The 24,760-nt window shown below is 42.8% G+C and overlaps 2 protein-coding genes across 3 annotated transcripts in view; both read right to left on the minus strand.

Moving 5' to 3' along the window:
• Positions 1-2,468: 2,468 nt before the first annotated feature.
• On the minus strand, positions 2,469-19,188 carry LOC306913509 (uncharacterized protein). 2 transcript variants are annotated; one of them, XM_079490209.1, is made up of 10 exons: positions 19,092-19,188; positions 10,281-17,559; positions 10,062-10,164; positions 9,809-9,890; positions 9,408-9,513; positions 8,412-8,543; positions 7,504-7,593; positions 5,741-5,884; positions 4,893-5,077; positions 2,469-4,235 (listed from the first exon to the last, which is right to left on the minus strand). In XM_079490209.1, exons 2-10 carry the CDS (start codon positions 17,556-17,558, stop codon positions 4,064-4,066), a joined length of 8,292 nt encoding a protein of 2,763 aa, XP_079346335.1. In that variant the 5' UTR covers position 17,559; positions 19,092-19,188; the 3' UTR covers positions 2,469-4,063. The 2 variants fall into 2 exon arrangements, with proteins under 2 accessions (XP_079346335.1, XP_079346334.1); XM_079490208.1 differs by having other exon boundaries at positions 9,408-9,516.
• A 1,146-nt stretch (positions 19,189-20,334) lies between these two features.
• Positions 20,335-24,760, minus strand: part of vps41 (VPS41 subunit of HOPS complex) — a 35,765-nt gene continuing 31,339 nt past the window's right edge. The window contains exons 26-28 of the mRNA XM_079489450.1: positions 24,410-24,454; positions 24,226-24,302; positions 20,335-20,678 (exon numbers count right to left, since the gene is read on the minus strand). Of these exons, the coding sequence (XP_079345576.1) occupies positions 20,592-20,678; positions 24,226-24,302; positions 24,410-24,454 (209 nt within the window). The 3' untranslated portion in view covers positions 20,335-20,591. The remainder of the gene's footprint in view (positions 20,679-24,225; positions 24,303-24,409; positions 24,455-24,760) is intronic.

Consider the following 24,760-nt stretch of genomic DNA (forward strand, 5'->3'; position numbering starts at 1 on the left):
TACAGTTGGGTGCCACCGATATTGACCCTTATCATTTGAGCCATTTAGGCCTGACCTCAAATTTTTAAAAAATCCTTCTAAATCCTCCAGTTTTCTGAAATAAATATTTTCACGATTTTTCAAAAATAGCAGACCTACAAGCTCGTAGCGCGCCACTCGGTGGCGCGCTATGAGCTTGTAGATCTGCTATTTTTCAATAGCTAAATTATAACATAATGTTTAAAACACCAAAAGGGGTTCCCGCCCAAAATGGGTTAACTGTCCTTTTGCGCAGATCACGCAAACCTCAGCAAAAAGAAAAGGACAATATCGATGGCCTCCAACTGTACAGTGTCAATACAACATTTACATACATAGATCCGTATTTATGAACCATAGATGAATAATATGACTGGTGATTTAACAAATAGTGACAGTTTCAAATCTGGCAGCTGAAAAATTACAACTTCGTAATTAATTTGGTGTTTGACAATTAAAGTGTGAATTTTGAAATCTTGTTTGTTTGCTTTTACTTGTAATCTTGCGGACACAGCCATGACCCCTATGAGCTCTCTGGCTCTAGTTCCCTCATAACATTTTAAAAGCCAAATCAAGGACACAAATTTCTAACCATAAGATTTTAGCTATAGCCCATACATAACACTTTTAAAAAATACCAGATATACAAGCTCATCACTTCGTGCCACGCTATGAGCTGCTATTTTTGAATAATCGTGAAAATGTGTGCAAATATTGGAAAAAAAACAAAAAAAAACATGGAAAGGTTTGAGAACCACTGACAGAAACAAAGTTTTTCCGATTTTCAGAAAATTGCTAGGATTCAGAAGACATTTGTAGAATAGGCCTCAGGTTGACATCTGAAACATTTTCTAAATATGAATTTAAGCACATGCTACTTGTGTCTGATTTTACTTCAGTCATGCTAGTGTTTTAAAGCATTATCAGTGTTGACATGTTCGTCGAACACAGCTTCTGAATCCTCAGTGTGGATATAGTCACTGAAGTCAACTCCTGACTCCCAGTGATCGTTAAAGGTTATTGGGGGCAAGGTGAGTTAAGTGTCGAGATTGCCTAGCTCGGGCCTAGTTGTTTACTCACTGCGATCAGTATCAAGAAAGACGTCTTGTTTTCTCACACTCACTGCCCGAAGGAAGCATCTATGTTGTTCTAAGGGTCTTTTGTTAGTGTTGAAGTTACCACTGAGCCGGCCGGTGTTGTGACAGGAGAGCCATGGAATGCACTGAGAGTGTGTTTACATCTCCATCTACAAAGACAGAACATGGTCAGACATACAACCCACAGCCACACGTGTATATATTAGATAATTGACAATTACAATTAAGGTATTTGGCAGACACGCTTATACGGAGTGAGATGCAAAGTCTTGGGGTCAAGAGTATGCTATGAACTCTCGTCAATCAACGAAAGGGTAAGTGGCTGTGTGAATAAGAGTGCAGTATCACCTGGCTGTCACGGTTTGTTGTACAGGTCTTGAAAGGTCAAATTCAAGCACACTTCAGAAAAAGAAAGAAAAAACATTTTGTCTTAGACGGTTATTTTATCTCTTTGGCATTAGTGTGTCATTAGTAAATATTTTAGATTTTTAAACATGCCTTAATATTCTCAAATAATAATAAAAAGTGCACTGCAAATATACTGGTAAAGAAATAAAGTTAATGGGCACCTTTCAGTGTCAGCTGCTTCAGTAGTGGTTGAACCAATGCACTTTTCAGGCTGGATAGAAACAAGTCAGGGGAATAGCAATGAGCAAGAATAGGATTTCATACAAGAAATGGCAGGTGCTCTGAATCGATAGGATGTCATACAAGAAATGGCAGGTGCTCTGCATCGATAGGATTTCCATGCAAGAAATGGCAGGTGCTCTGCATCGATAGGATTTCCATGCAAGAAATGGCAGGTGATCTGCATCGATAGGATTTCATACAAGAAATGGTCTGTTCCAGTACTGTCGGGACATAATATACCAAGGTCTCTGGTCTCTATTTTATTTGTAAAATGAAAAAGAAACAGATCACACCTTTCAGAAGGCACACCAAACTGCTTTGCTGAATATAGCCAATCTACAAGCTCACGTCTCAGGTTGCGGATACTACTGTACATGCTACAGTAGCTGATATCTTCAATGTTCAGTCTCCTATAATAATAATGAATTGCATTTTTATAGCGCTTTTCCAAGTGCTCAAAGCGCTTTACAATGGTTCATTCATTCATACCAACTCATTGGAGGCAGTGTAGGGTTCAGTGTCTTGCCCAAGGACACTTCGACATGTGGACAGGAGGAGCCGGGATTCGAACCGCCGACCTAGGGATCATTGGACGACCTGCTCTACCTCCTGAGCCACAGCCGCCCTGTATGACATGCCCAGAATAGTGACGTTAGGAATTATCGCTAGTTTAAGACATCACAGTATAAGAATCGTACAAAATCTGCTGCTCTGCCGAGCAAAAAAATAAAAAAATATCCCTTTTTTTTTTAAGGTCGTTTATTATTTAAATAAATATTTACATAACAGCTTTGTATAAATCAAATGCTTTCTTACACATGACACATCTTACTAAACTCATCAGTTTGAACAAGGAAGAAGCAAACAATAATGACTGAATTACAATGATACTGTATAGGTTTAGAGAGAGAGAGAGAATGTTTATGTTCACCACAATATTCCTGCTTGCAATAATACATTTTGACATTTACCATCGCTCAAATACCATTTTACACCTGAGCTGTAAGACTTTGCCCATCTCGGTACACAATAAAAATGTGAGTATTGTATAAATCTACCTCATAAATTGATATACATTATTAATTGATGGCTATTATGAATACAAGGATGATACTCCCTTAGTAACTAAAATAAATCAATAAAAAGTAGCATCTGCTAACAAATAGTATTTCATTCAAGGAGGAACATGTGGCTCTCAGAAGGAAAGAAAAAATAAGTAATTATTAAGGAATCCCATATCTCACGCCAGTCACTTCATTCAGGCACAGACAACGCAAAAGAGACTAATTAAAATTAAAACGATCAGTCATACATTATGATATAGGCTACTATGTTCTGCCAATTGACATACGGTATATGGCTCAGCTTGAACATAAACATTTTGACGCAACGTGATCCAAGAATCTTGAATTTATAAAGAGCACGGCTAATGCCCAATGTGGAGTTCTAATTAACCCACATCCCCGTGTTCGAAAGTGGAATTCTTGCTGAAATTCAGACCTGTAATTAATATGACCTACTCCAATTTGGAAGAATTGGTGAAACGTAGTGATGAAAACAATGAAAAGAATATTAAAAAAAATGTGGATAAAATCATACAGTGGTGACATTTAAACAAATCAGTGTTACTTTCGAACACAGCATCTGAGGTGAGAAGGCAGCACATGAAATCTCTCTCTGTGTACATAATGTACATGCACTACTCAAAGAGTTAAATGAACACATTTTGCAGTGTAAAATTAACGTAATAATATACTACAGTATGTAAAAAATGCAAAGCATTATAATGACAACATCGTGGTAAAATTCTTAAAATAATCACTTGATCCATGGCAGTCCCATGTTGTTCTGCCATCTTCCTACCAACGGGGCTCAAATTGGAAAATATTTGAATGGTGAAATGCTCTTTGTATTCTATTGCTGTCAGGTCATGTGTGTAAACTATTAATACTCCCAATAAAACCAGCATGTTTACTTAAAAAAGAAAAAGAAAAAAAGAAAATATTCTTTGTTCCAAAATACTATGCAGGGAGGGATTTAAAAGGTGAATTCTTAATGCTTTTCAACAACACCTGGTTGTTATCAACCTGAGATTAAAAACCAATATTTTTCCCCCATCGGAGGAGTAATTTACAGCAGTGTTATTTTTGTCTTGTTTGTTTGTTTTGTGATTGGCTATGTATTTCACGTCATTATATCAATGGTCAAGATTGGGGTTCCCGGTGAGTGAGGGCAGGTCCCATTGGTCAGTGAGTGCATCATTTCACTTACTTCTATCAATCTTAATTTGTTGTTACTGCTACCTTTCTTGACGGCAGTCATTTTGCATCAGATTTGGGTTGGGATGATGAGCGCGTACCACTGACAAAGTTATAAACCAAAAACTGAGAGGTGCCAAAATAATGCGTTGCAAACAGCTTCCCGTCGGGGGTGGGGTCTGAGAAGGCGATCTCGTCTTTGCTCAGGCACGAACCGTATATGAAGTCGTTCCTGTGCAGGGAACAGAAGAACAGTACGTCAGGGCTTTTCAACCTTTTCCATTTCTCGTGTACATAAAACAAGACAATAATCAATAATGAGCATAGCAACTTAATACACAAAGTGTATACACATTTTTACATATCGTTGCTGTCGGGCAGAAACCTCTTTCCTCCATATATATATTTTTTTACATTTTTCATAAATGAATGCCTTACTTGATCATACAAAAGTATGCAAAATAGCAGATCTACAAGCTCGAAGCGCGGTGCAATGCGTTTTGAGCTTGTCGATCAAATCAGTTATTTTCAGGAAGCAATACGGTTGTATGAGAAAGTATGATTATTATTTTGATAACACTAATGAAAGAATAGAGAAAAAAAATCACACCCGTGTGAACTGAGTGGTGTAAGGTTTTATATAGCATGATCAGCTGTGGTCATTACGTCAGCTCTGATCTGACGTAATGAAATCACACCCGGATGTGATTTCACAACTGGCTTTTTTTGTGCAGAAAAAATGAGCATGGTTGCTACGGTCATCCAGTTCACCCGGGTGTGATTTAATTACGTCAGAAATTATTTTGAACATAGCAACCATGCTCATTTTTTCTGCACACAAAAGCCAGTTGTAGGAGTGGTTTACACCACTCAAAAAGACTCCACGGACCTGAGGCACTCGATCATGCGCGAGGCGATGCCCTGCCGTCTCATCATGCTGAACACCCAGATGCGACTGATGCCACAGATTGCTGGTTCTGGTGTGACGGAACAGCACCAGGCTCTCTGACGCTCAAACATGACCTTTGATGCTTCCGAGCCGTCCGGCACAGGGTCCTCGATCACCCTGTAGCCCTAGTGTGCACATGATGCAAATGTCAAGATTATGAACCCATTAAGAGATCTGGGGACGATTCTACGGGACGATGTCTTCTAAAACCAGTTTTATGGAGAAAACAAACAAAACTATGTTGCTATATCAGTGGCGCTCAAACTTTTTCATGTCAAGGACCACCAAAGTGATATGTATTTGGCCGCAGACCCCCATCTCCGAGATCCAAGATTTGTACATATTTTCACAAGATTTTTCAAAAATAGCAAATCTACAAGCTCATAGCACGGAGTGACACGCTATGAGGTTGTATGTCTGCTATTTTTTAATATCCAAATTATAACAATGGTGAACCAATGTGCTATACATCGCCAATATCTAAAATTACAGAGATGCTTTCCCGGTTTTAACAGTTTAAATGGGGAATTTGCAACCAAATGAAAGAATAAAAACAGGCAAATTATTTCACAATTTAATTTCACATGATGAGTTGAATGTTTTCCCTCAGTAATGTCATCAGTAGGTTAGCATGCGTGTTTTCATGTAGTGTCGAATACACCACAGTGAATCAATGAAAACAATTATAACAAACATTACGATGCCACTGTAGCCTAGCTCTCAAGTTACCGAGATGAAAAATCAACACCCAATCAAAGCAAATGTCCTGTCAATATGCCATTGCTAACCTCTTGAATGTGCTCGGCTATAAGGCACCCAGTCACTTTCTTGTCATTGGAGATGAAGAGGAATGTTTTGGTCTGAGATGGACACTTGGTCTCCACCTGCTGGAAACCCAGGTCATTGTCCACCATCTCTCTGATCTCCTCCACCTGAAAAACAAGCAGTTAAATGCATAGTGAACAAACCATATGGAATCCTCCTATAGCCAAATAGAACAGACAACAGAAGTATACAATACAAAAACGTGTCTAACACATGGTTTGGAATGGATGTCTCAAAAGTATAAAACAGTCCATACCATACCAAAAGTATGAAAAAGTCTAATTTGACTTTATTCTGGTTATAGGCCTATCTCACAGCCCGCTTTTCACGCCCACTTCCGGTAAATAGTGGTGTCTTTAACATTAGCATTTACACGTTTTTTTCTCTGGAGAATCTAAGTACATTTTCTAATGTAAAAATGTGACAGACCAATATTATTATGAAGCAAACAAGATGGTAAATCAGCTCGAACAGATAGAACAAACCTTACCTTGAGAAAACAAAAGTTGTAGACTTCTTAAATTACCTTTGTTAACATGTAGCGTCTATGGAGTGACGTCACGCTATCACCACTAACCCCAAAAGGGGGCGTATTAAGGGGGGCGGGGAAATTCTGTGAGATAGGCTTATTCCGGAATGTGTGTGTAAATTGTTATTGTATTGTTTATGTTAATAAACTATATTGTATAGATCAGCGGCTCCCAAACCTTTTTGGCCATGCACCCCCTGTTAACTCCCGACCTAGCTGACGCACCCCCACATGGGAATATAAACCTTTTTGGCCATGCACCCCCTGTTAACTCCCGACCTAGCTGACGCACCCCCACATGGGAATATAAATTGCATAAGCTATATAGAGACATATATTTCTTATTTATGCACATACATGAACCTGAATATAGCATATGCAGCATAGGCTATATTCTGCATATACTTGCCATATTGGCATAATATGTTAATATATTGAACATAAAACCATAGCACCACCATTAGCCTTTTCATGTTGTGCACCCCCTAGAACAGGGGTTCTCAACGTTTTTGGCCGGGGACCCCCGGAAATGCTTTGGCAATGTCTCGGGACCCCCGCCCCGCCCCCTCCCGACCCCCAATATAAATTGACTGCTTTTGGTGTTTTAAGCATTATGTTATAATTTAGCTATTGAAAAATAGCAGATCTACAAGCTCATAGCGCGCCACCGAGTGGCGCGCTACGAGCTTGTAGGTCTGCTATTTTTGAAAAATTGTGATTTTATTATTATTTTTTTCATCTTTTTTTTAAATAATTTGGGGACCCCCTAAACTAATTTGGCGACCCCCCGAGGGGTCGCGACCCACGGGTTGAGAACCCCTGCCCTAGAAGGTGCGTGCAGTTTGGGAACCACTGGACTATAGATTAACTCAGTGATTCTCAACCTTAATTGATATGCATAAAACCACAGATCTCCATTTGAGATAATGTTCTTTTCTTTTTTCTTTAATCTCTGGGACTCCAATATACACACAGTAAAATCCAAACTTTAACACAGTTAAATATAACTCTGTACACTCAGTTACGGACCCATACAGGTCTATTTGTCATTATCATGATTCTCTTCAAAATGGCAGCATTATCAATATAGTATTGTGATGAATATTGATATCCATCAATATGGACAACATGTATTTGCCACATCACCCAGTCCTACCGCCACCACATTTTGTAACCGCCACCACACTGTAAACATACCTTCTTGAGTGCATACTTAGGGTCATCTGGCAAGACAAGAATGATCTTGCCATCAGGATACTCCGCCAGGATCCTCTCCTTCTTCCATCCCTGAAGAGCATATGAGAAGTTAAGTGTTATTTATACTTAACACGCACTGAAACTAGCCGATCTAGTGGTGGTTCATACTCATCTCAGCTGTTCCCATTTATTGTTATGTCTTGTTTCACTTGGGAAATTCCTCATGGAACCAATAATCCTAGCTTTTTGGGGGGAATCTTTCCTTAACACCCCGAACGCCCGGGGTATTTGGAACCATTAAATCAGGGCGCCCAGCGATTTGCAGCTTCAGGGCCTATTTCAAGGTTGCTCTGCACCATTTTGGAAGTAGCTAGAAGTAGCTAGATGTAGCCAAAACATCCCAGAGAGGATCGACAACAACGGGAAGTATGATTACTTCTAACGTGACAAGCGACGGGACCGCGATGGGCCGTCAAAAACACAATCTTTGGTTAGAATTGGAAGCATTGATTTAGATCAAGAGTATATGGGTTTTGTAAACAATGTGTATCTATGCATGGTTGCATTTGTTTACAAAATAAGGGAGTTGAACAGGGAGTATATAAAAATCACAGGCCACGTCATTCATGAATTTTAGGAATTCTGAAGCCTCCACAGTGGTGATCTGGAACTCTACCCCTGCACCACCAACATGCCGGGCGCTATATCGTGATTAAGTCATGAGAAACACAATCGATTAATACCAAACTTAATAAGTCATTTGAACATCTCACATCTGGAAATATAACACTCCTTTGCACATCTGTATAGTGTATAGCGTGGAGATTCTGGAAAAGTGATACATTTCAGAGGAAATGGCACCTAAAGCATATTGTGATCATGTAAACCTGTACAATGTTCTCTCTCACCACATATTTGACGGCGCTGATGAACTGGTTGTGGAAGTGTAGATGCTGGGATTCATCCTCCGGGTTGGAGGCGGTGTAGAGCATCCCACACACACTGCAGGTCACCGCTCCAAAGTGTTTCTGCCCCGCATCCTAGGAGAGGCCAAAGGAAACGCACACAGTCCTCACATGTTAGGACCAGGCCCGTCTATACTATAGCAATGAGTACAATCAGAATATAGAGCTATTTAACACTATATTTTAAAGGTTCACTATGCAATGAATAAAAGGTAATTTTGTCCAATCTGTATGGTAGTATGTGTGTTAATACAATATAATTGGGGTGGTTATATTTCCTCTCCCTGCTTTTCTATTGAGACATCTAGATGGTGTGAAAAGGTCATGTCTCACCTAGACACACAGGGTCTGACACAAATTTTGACCTGATGGTCAAGATTCAATTTATCTACTGAGCAAGCAGCAGGCAGGCTCTATTAGCTCAATGGTACAAAAAGAAAATCAGGGCTTAAGCAGGAAACCAGGTTCAAATTCATGGTAGAAGAGGAAAGTTACATAGTGCTGCTTTAACAAAACAAAATGTCACTTGCACTACCTTTAATTCTGGTGTTCTCTCCAATGGTAAATGGTAAATGGTGCATTTATATAGCGCCTTTATCCAAGGCGCTTTACATGGATTGTGCATTACATTCACCCATTCACACACACATTCATACAACGATTGCAGCGGAAGCCATGCAAGGTACCAACCAGCACATCGGGTGCAATTTGGGGTTCAGTGTCTTGCCCAAGGACACTTCGACATGCAGACAGGAGGAGCCGGGATTCGAACCGCCGACCCATGGATCATTGGACGACCTGCTCTACCTCCTGAGCCACAGCCGCCCCAATAACAACCCCAATATATACAGTTGGCTTCGGTAAGAACATGATCTCTCCGTAAAGGAGTACCCATTTCTGTGCCTTGTTCAGTTGTGAATAAGAGTGAAAATAACTCACAATGATAGTTTGCTCGCCAGCTTTGTCAGCATCCTTAAAGTCCTTGACCTCTTTTTGCAGACAAGCATCTGAGAGGGGAGTTCTGCTTCCATGTGGACTCTGCTCTCTGCTAAGACATAACAGCAGGTGTTATTTCACATCACTGGGAGGGAAAATGGATGTGTCCCATGACTTAAGACCTGAGGCCAATTATCCTTCTAAATCATGTCGTTCTCAAACTTTAAGCATGGGACCCCCAAATTGTTATATATTTAGTCACGGACCCCCCGTCTGAAAATGTTTTGTGCCAGGGAACCCCCCAGAAGAGAATATTTGTGTTAAGAAATTATTCTGGATTTAACAAACATTAGATAGATTTTTCTAAAATAGCAGATGTAATGGGTTAATAACCAACCACTTACCGTTCAGAAAGATGTCCCGTGGCCTGCTCGGTTTTGATGTTTTCCATATTACTTTCTGGATCAGGTTTAACAATATTGGCAACTATAGGAATAATACAAAACATAATGTATTCATATACATGTACAGTACAGTGCAGACAGTAAACCATTAAAAGGATTTCTTTAGTATTGCACTTTTCTAGAGTACTTCCAATTTTCAATACTTTTACTTCCACTCCACTACATCTCAAAAGAAAACAAATAAACACCATACCTGTAGGCTTTCCTTCAGACTGCTGTGCCTCATCAGAATCTCTCAGGCACTCCTCAGAGGGAAGGTAGGGTGTTTGAGATGATGAAACTGGTTCGGCAATGTCCTGTGTATAGAAAGTGGGAAGGGGGTGATTAAATAATGTTTCCACAACAACTGCATCTGCAGTGCAAAACCAGTGTTAATGACACACAAGCGTGTAGTTTTCTTAGACAAAGTTACCTCGCATTTTGCGGCTTCCGATGTAGAAGACGGCTGCTTTCCGGGGGGTTCCTGGGGACCAGGTGGCACATGTGCCTTTGGAACAGCAGGATTCGTCTCTGCTGCAGTCAAAGGTGTGGCAGATGTCAGCTGAGCCGCCGTTGGAACGTCTGTCTTCGGCTGGGCTGTTGCAGCAACGTAGGTCTTCAGCGGGGCTGTGGTTCTAACACCAGTCTTCAGCGGGGCTGTGGTTCTAACATCAGTCTTCACCTGGGCTGTTGTTGATGCACTGTGCTTCAGCTGGCTGGTCGTAGGTGCACCAGGTTTCAGCTGGCTGGTCGTAGGTGCACCAGGTTTCAGCTGGCTGGTCGTAGGTGCACCAGGTTTCAGCTGGCTGGTCGTAGCTGCACCAGGTTTCAGCTGGCTGGTCGTAGACGCACCAGGCTTCAGCTGGCTCGTCGTAGGCGCACCAGGTTTCAGCTGACTGGTCGTAGGCGCACCAGGTTTCAGCTGACTGGTCGTAGGCGCACCAGGTTTCAGCTGACTGGTCGTAGGCGCACCAGGTTTCAGCTGACTGGTCGTAGGTGCACCAGGTTTCGGCGACTGAGCTGTTGGTGCAGCAGCAGGCTTAAGTTGAGCTGTTTTTGATGCACCAGACTTCGGCTGAGCTACTATCGGTGCACTAGGCTTCGGCTGGGCTGTAGCTGCACCAGTACTTTTCGACTGGGGAGTAGAGCCAGTAGCAGTAGAATAACTTGTGGGCTTTGACTGACCTGGAGCTGAAGGGACGTTTGACTTAGTCGTGGTTGAAATGGGGGGGGTTAACGGGGCCTTCGCTGGAACAACAGGCTTTGACTGCACCGCAGCAGTAGCCGTTAGCTTTGACTGTGCAGCAGTGGCAGCAGTCAGCTTCGCCTGCAGAGCAGCAACCCGCTGTCCCGGGGTCTGAACAGCGGGTTTTGACTGCCCCGAGACTCGTGCCACAGGAGTGGTCTGCCCATTGGGTTTCGTCAGTTGTGATGAAACTGTGAGTTTTGACTGAAGCGTGGACGCCACAGTGGGTTTTGAATGAATGTTAGGTCTTGCTTGTGCAGTGGGTCTTGACTGAGGCGTGGGCTTTGGTGGCAGGTCATCATCATCTAGCTCAAAGTCATCGAAAGAATACTTTGGCCTGGGTTTGTATGGTTTATACTCCACAGGCTTCCCTTTCACTTTCTGAGCTTTCAGTCCATTGGGCATAGGAGGGGGTACAGCTGGGAGGAGCTTCCTGGTGGCTGATCTGGTAGGCCGCTGAGTAGGGGCTACCGTTGGGGTTTCAGCCTTGGGAAGCTCAGGTTTAGGGGTTTCCACCTTGGTAGGTTCAGCCTTGGAGGTCACAGATGTAGCTTTCACGTCCTCTTTAACGGCTGGTTCCGTCTTGGGTACTGTAGGCATGCTGGTAGAGGCTGGCCTGGGGTCTGCCGTAGTAGACGGACTGGCTGCAGGGGTTGGAGGAGGTGGTAGCAAAACACACGTTTTCACCACCAGAGGCTGGTGAAACGGAGACAGGGGAGACTTTACATCTATGTCTGCAAACATCATCTGATTTGCTTGGTCAGACTTGAGCTTTTTCACACGCGTCCATGACATCTTCTCTCTCTGGAGCTCCACCTGCCTTAGCCTCTGGTATCGCGTGAGCTTCTTCTTCTCGTAAGCTTTGAGTGGCACAGTGATCTGGCTGATGAAGAAGCGGCGCTTCGGAATTTCAGTGGAGGACGACGCGCAGGCACCGATGGAATCAGCTTTTGTGGCTGCAGGATCCTTGTCGGGAGGAGGGGGCTTGGATTCAGACAGAGAGGCCTCCACGGGTCCTGCTGGGGTGGGAACGTTGATGGCAACATCCGCCTCCTCCTCCTTAACAGGCTTCCAGCCTAACAGGCTTTTAATGGCCTCCGTCCTCGCTACTGCATCTGCCTTCACTGCTACCTCCGCCTTCACTGCTGGCTCCGCCTTCACTGCTGGCTCCGCCTTCACTGCTGCCCCCGCCTTCACTGCTGCCTCCGCCTTAGCTGCTGCCCCTTTCTTTTCCTCTTCTAACCTCTTCAGGATCTCGCTGTCCGTAGCTATGTCCTCGGCTATTTCTTCACACAGGGCTAAGATGTTGAGTTGCTGCCTGTTGGACCTCTTTGACGCTGCAGCCTTTTGCTCGGCCAGAGCTGCGAGGCGGGCCTTGGTTTTTGCCTGCGTATTCATTTCCTGCTTCCTAGGCCTTTCTATAGTCACGTCTCCCTCTTCAGCCTTCACATTGACTGTGCCGTTTTGCTTTGTCTGTCTCTCTCTTGTGTGAGCTCTAACTTTCTCCTTACTGCCCTTTTGTTTAGCCTTCACACCAGGTGCAGCTTTTTGCTTCTGGGGTTTCTGGGGGACAGGTGGCACATCTGCCTTTTGAATAGCAGGCTCCGTCTCCGCTGCAGTCAAAAGTGGAGCAGATGCAACTGTCTCCTCGCTGCACTTTTCATCAGCCTTTTCGAAAGGGGCCTCTATTATTGTTTCCATGGTTCTTTCAATTATTTCGATGTCACTATCAGCATCTTCGTCATTCACTCCCGCCAAAACCACTTCGACTTCACGGCCAATCTCCAACTCCTCGACAATGCACACCTCTTGAATGTCCACGACAGCCTCAGCAGTAGCCATATCACAGTTGGCCCTGAGGGGATCAGAAGGCGCACGGTCCTCAGAATCATCCATCTCAATCTCCGTTGCATTAGGCTCATCTGGGGCAGGTAACAGTGGCTTGTATTGATCACTTTCCTGAACGACTTGAAATACTTCACCGAAAGATGGCAGAGGTGCTGCATCGGCCACAGGCGTTGTCTCACGTATTTCCTCACTTGAATTGGTCGCGATGGCTTCGTTCACTATTACAGGTGTTGTCTCCGTGTTTTCATGCATTTCCTCACTTGAATTGGTCGCCATGGCTTCGTTCACCACTACACCGGTCCTTTCACACTGCCGCAGTTCTATCGTGGAGAGGAAGCTCTGCTTCATGTCTGAAGTTGACACCGCTTCACTCTCCTCCTGCTCACCTATTAATGTGCTGTCCGGATTGATCTCTTCCGAAACCGAAGTTGGCAAACCAGATGCTGCTGCTGCTTGAGTCACAATATCCATGTGATCCATTTGGCTGTCTGGGACACTGATCGACTCTAAGACAATGACAAACTCAGATGTGCTATCTGGGGCCTCGACTTCGACGGTGGATGTGACACCAGTCGTTGTGACACCCATCTCCTCCTGATGTCCTTCGGCCTCCTGCACCTGTTCGAAACATTCTGGGCCACTGCTCGATGCTGTAACTGCATTCGCCTGCAAGTCCTCTGTCATCTTGCCATCTGGCATGTTTATGTCATCACTGGAGGAACTAATGTGTGTGACTTGTTTCACCTCCGCAGCCTCGTTACTCTGCTCCATCTGCACAAAAGAAGCACTCGCTGCCCCACACAATGTTTCCATGTGTGCTTGGCTGTCGGGGACACAAATTAGTTCCTCCTTGTCAAGTTCCTTGTCCTCCACTTGTTGATTAGCAGCTGGAAATATTGTTCCATTAGTAGAGGTGGCTGCAGAATCTCTTTTCACCTCCTGGGCCTCAATGGTCTCAGTGTCCAGCACAGCAACAGTGTCTGCCATTTCATTGCATGCTGTATGCTCGTCTGCATCTACAGTACTCTCTGGGCTGCTAATGTTCTCGTACACAATCATGTTTTCATTTAAGTTCACTTCTGGTTGACTAAACTTAATTGTCTCAGTCTGTTCTGTAACATAGTCTGCTGTGTCTCCCGTCGAAGCTGGTGCTACGCCTGCAGCATCCCCTTGTTGGCCACAGACAACTATTTCATTTTTTCCATCCATGTCTTCCTGACCATTTTTGTTAACTTCCTCACTGGATAACTGGGCACCTTTGTCGATCTCACAAATGACTTGCCATCCAACTTCCTCTTCAGGTATGGACTTTGCCCTCAGCTCTGTCGATCCCATCGTTGCCTCTGCATCCCTTTGTACATCTGGGGCACTGTTGCTTTGTGGCACATTCTCAATTTCAGCACCGTCAACTGCGACAACGGTTTCAACTTCATTAGATATAGCCACAGCGACATGCACATGTACTTCCTGGTTATGCTGGCTCTGTATTTCTTCTTTAGGTACTGTGCCAGACACTTGGTCTGACGTCATTGGGAAATCCATTTCTCCTGTGTGACTCTCTGGAGCAGTGACACCTTCTGTGATCATCTGATTCTGACTTTTTTCACTTTCAGAATTTGACCCAAATTCTATACTCTGAATTTGATTAGAGGTGACAGCTGAAGTGTTGTAACCTTGATGAATTCCCTGACTTTGAATCTCCTGATTAGATACTGGATCAACGTCTCTTTCCGGTACTGTGACGTGTGCAACGATCGCCTTGTCTTCATCCGCTTTCATTTCGGAATTATGAGCTGCATCTTGAATTTCATTATTAGACATGGTCACAGTATGCTCACCAGCCTCCTGGGTGCTCTGGTGTTGTACTCCCCCTCTCGCTCCTAGTTCACACAACTCTGATGTTATCTTAGTCAGGACATCCACGTCTCTCTCTGGGACAGCGGCACGTTTTATGATCATCTTTTTCAGACTTTCAAAATGTGAAACTGATTCAACATTGTGTGCTTCATTAGAGAGGTCAGCTGCAGCAGCAGCAGCAGCATGCTGGTTCCCCAGGCTTGGTGTGTCCTGTTTAGACACTGTGTTAAACATCTGTGATATCGTTGTAATCTGTGTATTCATGTCTTCTTTTTGACTCACTAGTGTCGCCTGGTTTTCATTTCCCTTCATTACAGGATTGGAACACGACAGCTGTGGAACTACGTTAGACATGGCTGCGGTCAGTTCAACAGTTTCCTCCTGGGTCCACAGGTCGCATATCCCTCCTCCTTTAGGTTCCGGATCAGGCATTCGTTGGGATATGGTTTTCATCAGGACATCTATGTCTACCACTTGATTCTCTGGTAATGTGACTCTCTGCGCCGCAGCAATCGTCTCATTATGATTTTCTTTACTTTCAGATTTTGCCATCGACTCAAATGTATTAGCTTCATTAGAGACGTCAGCTGTTGCAGTCTGTCCATAACCATGCTGCTGGCTCTCTGGGATTTGTATATCCGATTTAGGTTCTGGTTCAGACTGGTTTGCACTCATTTGAGAATTAGAACATGCCAGACCACCCTGAACGTCATTAGACACGGCCACAGTACGGACAGCTTCCTGGGTCCCCTGGTTCATAATTGCTGCTACTGGAGCAGGCATTTTCTCTGGTGACATTCTGGTCGGCGGAAGGACCATGTATTTCAGATTCTCTGGGACATAAATCTTCTCTAACAGTGATTTCGATAACAAAAGCATGTTTAGTCGACTCTGTGGGATAGCAGGAGCACATTCGGAAACCCTCTTTTCATTTTCCTTACTTGAGAAACCGGCAAGGGGCAGAGCCTTTTCAACTTCTGTATGTACGTCTACAGTCTGTCTGTTAATTTGTTCACAGGCCTGACTTTGCAGTTCTACATTAGGTGCTAGACGAGACATCTCCTCCGTTTTAGTTTTAGTCTGCACATCTAAATCTTTCTGGCTTGCTGGGACAGTGACACATTCTTCTAGGACCTTGATTATTTTACAATGCTCACCGCTGGCCTTACAATCTGGTATAATCACTTCAGAGGTGGGAATTGTTTCATCTTTCAACTCTTGGGTATGTTTGCTTTGCTGCACTTTAACTGACACAGAGTCTGTCACTGATTCACTGGGCACCGATATGTCATTTGTGTCACTGTCCTCAGTTGTTGTGAATCCAGACTTTCTATTCACTGCATCACACAAATTTGATAATGAATCAGGCATAAATGTTGCCACAATTTTCTCAAAATGTCCCATCTCTAAATTAACTTGAGTTTTAACATGAAGGTCTCTTGTTTTCTCTGGTTCTCCCGCAGACCTGGATGCCATGATGAGATTTGTCTCCGGCTCACTACTTGTTATCGTCCGTTCTGAAGCAGGGTAGGCATCACTCAGTGCTCGAGGATGCCCTTCAGCAGCATCTCTTTGGTCCTCTGGAACGGCTTCCGACTCTGTGACTGCCTGCATTTTGTGCTCGTCTCCTCTGTTAGTGTCTGATATTAGATCTGACTTAAGCCCTTTCGGGGCAGAGTGTGTTGTGTCATATGGCGATGACAACGCTTGAGTCTCCACACACACCTCTTCAATAGGTTCCGGTACACTAGCTTCAATATAAACATGTTTTTTGCTCTCTGCCGCTGTGACATTCTTGCTTTCATTTTCCCCAGCACCTCCCTCAGATTTGATTCCCGTTTTCCTATGATCGGCAGGGACAGATTCTAATGATTCTACAGATAATGTTTCCTTATCCACGTGTTGTTGGAGGTGTGGCTCAGTGAAGTCCTTCCCTTCATGTGACGCAGCCTCACTGACTATACCACCGTTTGCATTCCTCGTCACAGAGTCTGATGTTTCCTGTGAAGATGCCAAAACTGCATTACCTACGCGTTCTTGTCTGTCTGGCACAGTGACAGTTTCTTTTGAGTCCTTACTTTCATTATCCTCAGCAACGCCTGTGGATTCTGAGAATCTACCATAATTGTGGTCAGCTTGTACTGGGCCTGTGGGCGACGTTGGTGACACTTCGCTCGTCTCCTGTGAGTCTGAAATGGGCTCCGTGGCCACACGTATGGTTTTCATGCTGTTTGAATATTTCTGGACACACTGGGCCTCGTCTTTGTCGTCTTCCCTCCTCGGAAAGTGGTCAGTCGTACCAGCGGCATTGCTACTCAGCTCGTTGTCTGACTCCGTGGAGGCCGGTCTGGAAAGGGGGCTGGCCGGTCTTTTCAGGGAAAATTTTGAATTGGCATCCGTCGAAGGAGCCACTTCAGACGCCGAGGCACTTGCGGCTTTCAAGAAGAGCTTGGCTTTTTTGAAGGGTGGGTCAGACACGGCTGTGCTGGACTCCCTCCGAGGGGAGCTCTGTTTGGATGAATGGTGTCCAGACTCGTCTGGTGTACTTCCCTCCATCTCCTCCTCGATATATGCCTTTTTCTTTGCTCGGGGAGTTACTGTCCTTTCTTGTGGGTTTTCCGTTTTGTGGAAAAACATGCTCTCTACTGTAGCTGGTGGTGCGGCGTTAGATGATGGTGTAGCAGCCCCTCTGTCCTCATCCAACCTTCTTATCTTGGCTTCAGGGTCATGGGCAGTGGATTTCCTCTTCGGGGCTTCCATTCTGGCAACACATAGATTTGACACCATTAATACAATACATAATATATACATATAATACAATACAATCTCATTCTAGATCTGCTTTTTTTGAGTGGTGTAAACCACTCCTACAACTGGCTTTGTTATTCTGTCTGTCTGTCTGTGCAAAAAAAATGAGCATGGTTGATGCTGATTGGTTGATGCTGATTTCATTACGTCAGACATTACATCAGAACACAGCTGATCAGGCTATATAATACCTTACACCACTCAGTTCACACGGGTGTGATTTTTTATTTTAAATCTGCAAATCTTTGAACATTTGATAGCACAACATGATTTGTTTCAGAAAACGGTTAGGATTTAGAAGACATTTGTAGAATCTAGAGTTGCAGTACCCTGATTGCAAGCGGTTAATTCAAGCTTGCCTTACAGCTGCAATGTTGGTGAGATTAGTGGTTAATACAAGCAGATCGGAAATTTGTATTTGGATCAATGGGCTGTCAATGGAGGGGACTGTAGATTCATCGCATTATAAAACAATCTAGTGCAAATTGTGGCTAGTTCTTGATGGGATAACTAATCAGCAGAACACGCATGACAGGAATTGAAATCATGAACACACACAAGCATGTCCTCGTAAAATCTGAATCCCCCCCCACCCCACTTCCCCTCACTGTTTGTTTTTCCTTTTATGAGTATTTCCTGTTTTTGATTGTATAGAAATTATAAGTGTATATTTGTATGTCTCTAAATGTTCTGATGAATTGAAAATGGTGGACCCTGGCCTATTGTAAACAAGTGTAATGCTTTATGGTGTCGTCCACAGTTAACAGTTTTTGTATTGAGTTGTGCTTGAAATGTACTGTAATTCTGCAAACTGTTAATAAATAGTAAATACTTCAATCAATAAACTGATATGATGGTAGCATTAGCTGTCATTTTGATATCGACAACATCTAATAGTTAGGGGTGGTGTGATGACAAGTCACTATCAAAATGCGTGTGTAAAATTCACGGTCCAATAAAAATGCAGTCATTGTTAAATCTCGGGCAATACAATGCAAGGCTTACAATCAAAGTGTGTGTTTTGGTCTTTCTGATCTGCACACTGCAATCACCATCGCAGACTGTATTATGATACCTGTCAGGAATGCTAACTAACGGACAACTAGTATTGTAGTGGAGCTAGACGCTAGTTAGCTGCCCACAAACGGGACGATATGTAGTTATTCTTGGCTAAATCTTCACAGAAGACAATAGAAAAGCGAGCTAGGAGTTATCGCTGAAACGGACTCTTATGCAAACAGGCAGTGTTTCCTTAACAAGCTAAATGTGGCTAATACGCTAGCCTTCAAGTCAACAGTGGAGGAAGCTAATGATGTTAGCCCCCCGGCTAACTCCTCGCAACAAAATAAGCAAAATGAGAGCCGCTATTCAGGTAAATAGCCATTCAAAACAGCAGCCGACTGGAGCATCCCGTTATGAGAAAGGTCATCATATTCATAGTATGTGTGAAACAATAACTCGGCCACATATGTCAATGAAACTCACTTTGATGTTTTGTTTCTTTTTCCCCAAACAGCAGCAGCTGGATTTTTTTCTTCCTTTTCCTGTGAATGACGGGAAAAAAACGTAGTACACTTCCGGGGAGAGCAATAGCGGAAGTGACGTACAAGTACATCTAGATGGTCAAAATAATATGGTTTAGTAATTATTTACAATATATTTATATTATTTATTTATATCTAGTACATTTGAATGACTAAAGGTAACCTTTTTTAGGTAACCTAAAACCATATATATAAAAAATGTCAAGCCTATTTTTCAAGCTCATACATAAAAGAATCACACCCTTGTGAACTGAGTGGTGCAACTCCCCTCTCCCCCTGGCTCTCTCTCTGTAATTAGCAGGCAACAGTGCAACACTATCTCCCTCTCTCTCCGTTTCTGGCACAACAGCGCCACTTTTGCCCCTACTTGTACTCTAAACATAGTCATAGTCACATAGGTTAGGACATAGGGACATTGCTTTGATTGATTGATTGAAATATTTATTAACAGTTTGCAGAATTACAGTACATTTCCAGTACAACTCAATACAAAGACTGTTAACTGTGAGTGGACGACCCAATAAAGCATTACACTTGTTTACAAGAGGGTCCACCTTGTTGAGACGTACAAATAGACACTTCTATATAGCCAAAGAACAGAACAGGAATTCCTCATAAAGGAGGTAAAAAGGGAAAAGAAACATATACAGTGAGGGGTAAAAGGGGTGGGGGGGAATTCCGAATTTACGGGAGCCAGTTTCGAATTGCAGCCGTCCGTAGGTGCCCTTTGAGAGGTTTTGAAGGAGTCAAGGGATTCGCATGTCTTAATGACTGTTGGTAGGGCGTTCCACATTTTGGTGGCATAGGAGCGAAAATAATTTAGTCCCTGGTTTGTGCCGAATCTGGGTTGTAAATGGTTTGTTGCACTCCCTCTGGTGTTGTGGGTGTGGACTTCGTTAACATTAAGGAAGTATTTAGACAGGTACATGGTATCTTGGTGGTGTATCGAATCTTGTGGACCAGACCCATTGCAAGATGCTGTACTCTGTCGTCAAACCTAAGCCATTCCAGCCTGTCAAAGTGGGCAGGTGGGTTCAGGGGGTGAGGCCAAGTATAGGAGCCTGACCAGTTTGTTTTGGGAAGTCTGGAGCCTTGTTTTAAGGGCCTTTGAGGTGCTGTGGTACCAAGAGGTGTTCTTGGTGTGTTCCTTGGAGTGTTTGCACCACTCAAAAAACAAACAAAGCTGAGATAAAAACGGGTTTTATTTGACAGCATTTTATTTTTCGACCTGCAGACATTAAATGTGATTAAATTCTAATCACCAAGCTAAACTACTGGCAATCAGAAAGGGCATACATTTCATTGTGCGGAACAGTCAGATATTGGTAAACACCGTTACAATATACTTGTTATGCATTTTGCAGCTGTACACAGATGTAGGGAACGTGATATAATTCAGGTAAAAGTTTATCAGTTAAAGCGACAATGACAATGAAGTGCGTTAGTTATTTTTCATCTCTAGGATGCCACTTCCAGGCCCTCTCCTCTTCTTTGCACTGCAGATGTTACAGAACTGCACGCCAGGAATCTGAGAGGGCAAACACACTGAGGCTGTGACAACAATCTCACAACACACTTCAATTTTACCTTTAGAGCAAGGGTTCCCAAACCTTTCAGGCTGTGACCCCCAAAATAATCATATTTGAACTGGGAACCGCCCAAAATAATCATATTTTGAACTGGGGACCACCAAAATAATCATATTTGAACTGGGAACCGCCCAAAATGATCATATTTTGAACTGGGGACCAACAAAATAATCATACTTGAACTCCCCCCACTCTGACAAGCACTTGGAATTGTAGGCATTACATTTAGATATTATATAAATATTGTGAAAACAGCAGATCTACAAGCTTGTTGTGAGCTTTAGCCAAAATGTTTGCCTCTTTCTTACATGTTTAACAAATTTGGCATTTCAATTTTCTTAAAAGTTATTAAAATATCACTTTAGAAATGTGCAGATACCCTGTATACACGTACCTGTATAGCCTACTGTATGTTTGTTTACTATTGAGTGAGAAAACAATGTTGCACATTAAGCTAATCAGGTCCCGACCATAGACTGTAGAAAATAGGTCCCGACTAGGGGTGGGTCTCGAACCTCGGGACCAAGCAGGTCCCGAGGAACCTGCTTAGAATAATTCAATTTCGGTTCCAATTATCGGTTCCTACAGACGTGCGCAGTCACACGCTAATTATTTATTTAAAATCCGGTGAAGCAAGGTTAGTCCCGACCCGCAGTTTGGTAAACCTTGCTTTAGAGCAGTGGTCCTCAAACCTTTTTGAAGTCAAGAACCCCAAAATGTATATATATTTGGCCACGGACCCCACATCTGAAAATGTTTTGTGCCAGGGACCCCCAGAAGAGAAGATTTTTCAAGCTCATACATACAGCTTGTATATGTGCTATTTTTGAATAGCCAACGTATAAAATATGATTAAAGTGGTTAAAAGAAATTGTGACGCTACAGTATATTAACACATAGAGAGCCCTATTAAGCAAGACGAAAAACCCATGCGGTAATACAGATTTCGCCCTCGCTCTGCGCCTTTTCTTATTATGGAAGCCGTGGTGAGCGCTCACTCATATGGAATACCACGTTCCTGCATAATTTAGCATTGGGGGAGTGTCCATATGTTAATTATTTTCGCTTTGCGCTAATTTGCTATTAAGCCCCTTGACCTAAAAACACTCAGCGCATACCGATTCCGCCTGGGTCTGACCACGTCTTAAAAGCAAAAAGCACTGTTTGATTTTACACTTCAGCGGCTCTGGAGTGCTGCTGGAGTGTTGCCATGTCTGCTGTTTATTATAAGCGGCTTCTTTTTCTGCAAAGTAGCTTGTAAATATTGGTAGTTGTGGTTGCTTTTCTTGTTTCTAAAGTGCGTTATTTGGGCTTTTCTCCTAATGTTGTTTAAACCAGTGATCCTCACACAGCGACATTCCCATGTCAAGGACCCCCAGATGAATGCATTTGCCCAACTAAGCCAGTGACCCCCATGACAGATTTGTGTTTTTAAATGTTTCAATAACATTTTTCAAAAATATTCTTATTGTCACTTTTTTCAAAGATTACTTTTGAAAATAGCAGATCTACCAGCTCACAATGCATCACATTCATTCATTAAAACAATGAACTCTGACTGCAGGGGGATATATATTTATAATGATCATTATAACAATGTGCAAGAAAATATGTAAAAAGAAGGAAGAACTTTATTCATTATTTATTTGTGGACAATCAAAATATGCTGGAAATTTTAATGTGGTGTCATTAAAAGGAATCTTGATATGGCAGACTCACTATCTAGAAAATAAAAACATGGCACTTCATTTAAAATAGGTTGCAGACCCCTGTTATATGCGATTCTTTAGGGAGTATGTTTATAGACCTATTTACTTGTTTCTATGAGACATGGCAACAGCAGGAGACGAGCTTTCTGGCTAAAGGGTCATATATCGCTCATTTCTCAACCTTTTAAAAAAAATAAAACATCTCCATAATCACTGGGAAGTTAGCTTTCATATGCTGTATCACACCCGACTCAATTCTTCTTCAATAAAATGCTCGAGCGAAGACCATAACATTGGGGCCGCAGCAATACGCATGGCGCACGTATGGCATTTCAACTGAAATGAAATGAAATGAAATCTATATTTACCCAGGGTATCTGGGCTAAGCTCAAGAACTTGTTTCCAGCCAGGCCCTGCTCATAGAACACATTTCATCGTAGTGGTTGATGCCTTGTTCAAGGGCATTTCAGCGGTGGTAATTTTAACGTGTCGGACGGCTGATTCGAACTGGGAACCTTCCGGTATCTAGACCGCGCCGCTATCCGTTCGGCCACCGCTGCCATTCGTGACTCGAATGAAATAAAATAAAATAAACGTTATTTTACTGGTGTTTTTCAATAGAAACAAATAAAGAGCGTGTGTGCAACAGTCAGTGCATATACGTGCATGCACTATAGGCTATATTTCCTCCTTGTCGGGATGGTGAGCTGAGCTCTTCACAGCCCGTTTGTCTTTCATATTATTCTTGTAATATTTGATATTATAAACACTCATGGTTCTCTCATTTCTCAACCGTTTTTTAAAATGTAAAAATCCCCATATTCCTTAGGAATCTTGCTTTCATTCGCTGTATGGTACATGGTTCTATTTTTATCGAATTAAACAATATCAAATGAACTTGTATGTTCGGGGGTTAGACGATTCTGGGAACATTACGCATGGATTGCCAATTTGCCAGCCAATGCTGCGTATCTACTCGCAGTTCCATTCCGATCTGAAAGGTATAGGTAGGTGCCATTTCAAAGGCTTAGTTATTCATTTATGAATCAAATGAACTAGAATAAAGATTTTTACAGCTGTTTTTCATGCTTAGAACAGAAACAAATGAAGTGATGATGTGCGTATATCTCCCTCCCTTAGCATATGGCTGCGCCGCTGTAATGACTTTCCAATGAACACTGCAAGTTACTTAACAAAATAGAGACATAGGCCTACAAGCTATGCACATCATGGCTGTGACAGCTTGTGGATCTGTTCTTTTGAGGCATAAAGGTGACAGCATGCAGTGCAATAGGAATAATTAACCCAAATGTGACAAAGTCATGTCATGTCTATGGTGCCAGTCTGCAGAAATGTAATACCACTTGCCGAAAAGGGCGCATCATCAGCTGGTGTCGTAAAGAGAATAGTACGGACATGTTCATTGGGTAAGCCTCAAAACTCCCTTAAACACTCCCATGACTAATTCAAGGCCGTTTTGCTCACACCACGGGGTGTCGAAAGCGCTTCTTACCTGGCCCATAATTGTAATATGACATTGCACCCGCCCCCACGTCTTAAAAACTGTAAAATTATATGTAATTAGATTCCACTTGCTTAATAGGGCCCTTAGAGTTCTCTGGATTAGTAGCGACTGTAGTAGGAGAGACTGCAAAAATATAAAATAAAACCAACATCAAAAGAGAACAAAGGTGCATCGTGAATGTCACAGCTAAGGATGTGTAGAGTTAGAAAGCTATTGGGGACAAAGCAATGACTGTATAGCACGGGTACTTACTGTTGAAGATGGTAAACAGTCTTTGTGAAACATGTGTCTGCAGTGAAATACCATCACACTAAAGGGTTTAGCCATGTCTAAAACACAAGAGTAAAAAGCATGAATGGATGAGGCAAATTAATGGATAACAAAGACAGCACAGTGTACAGTACAGAATAACTGGAACATAATTCAGACGACCCACCTGATGGCAATATTGTAGCGTGACACGATTCACATATGTTCTCCTCTGAAACGCAAAGAAAAACGGCGTTACACATTCAATTTACAATTGAATGTTTACAACAGATTACGGCGGAAAATTGGGAGTGAGTCTGCAGTTCTAACTGCAATGGGGAGATCATTCCACAGTTTGGGAGCCAGAAGGGAGAAGAGTCAGGGACATGTGTAGAGTTTTCCCGGATATTTCAGGGAAGGCTCTGACAGCTTCCCTATGTTAGCTGATCTGATTCAGTTTCAACTAGTCTCTCAGTCCCTATAATGTAGCTGCAGGATCCAAGCAAAACCATAGATAACTGTAAAAGTGTGCTGGCGG

The sequence above is a fragment of the Electrona antarctica genome (assembly GCF_951216825.1).
Source record: "Electrona antarctica genome assembly, chromosome: 20".
In the NCBI taxonomy this organism is placed as follows: Eukaryota; Metazoa; Chordata; class Actinopteri; order Myctophiformes; family Myctophidae; genus Electrona; species Electrona antarctica.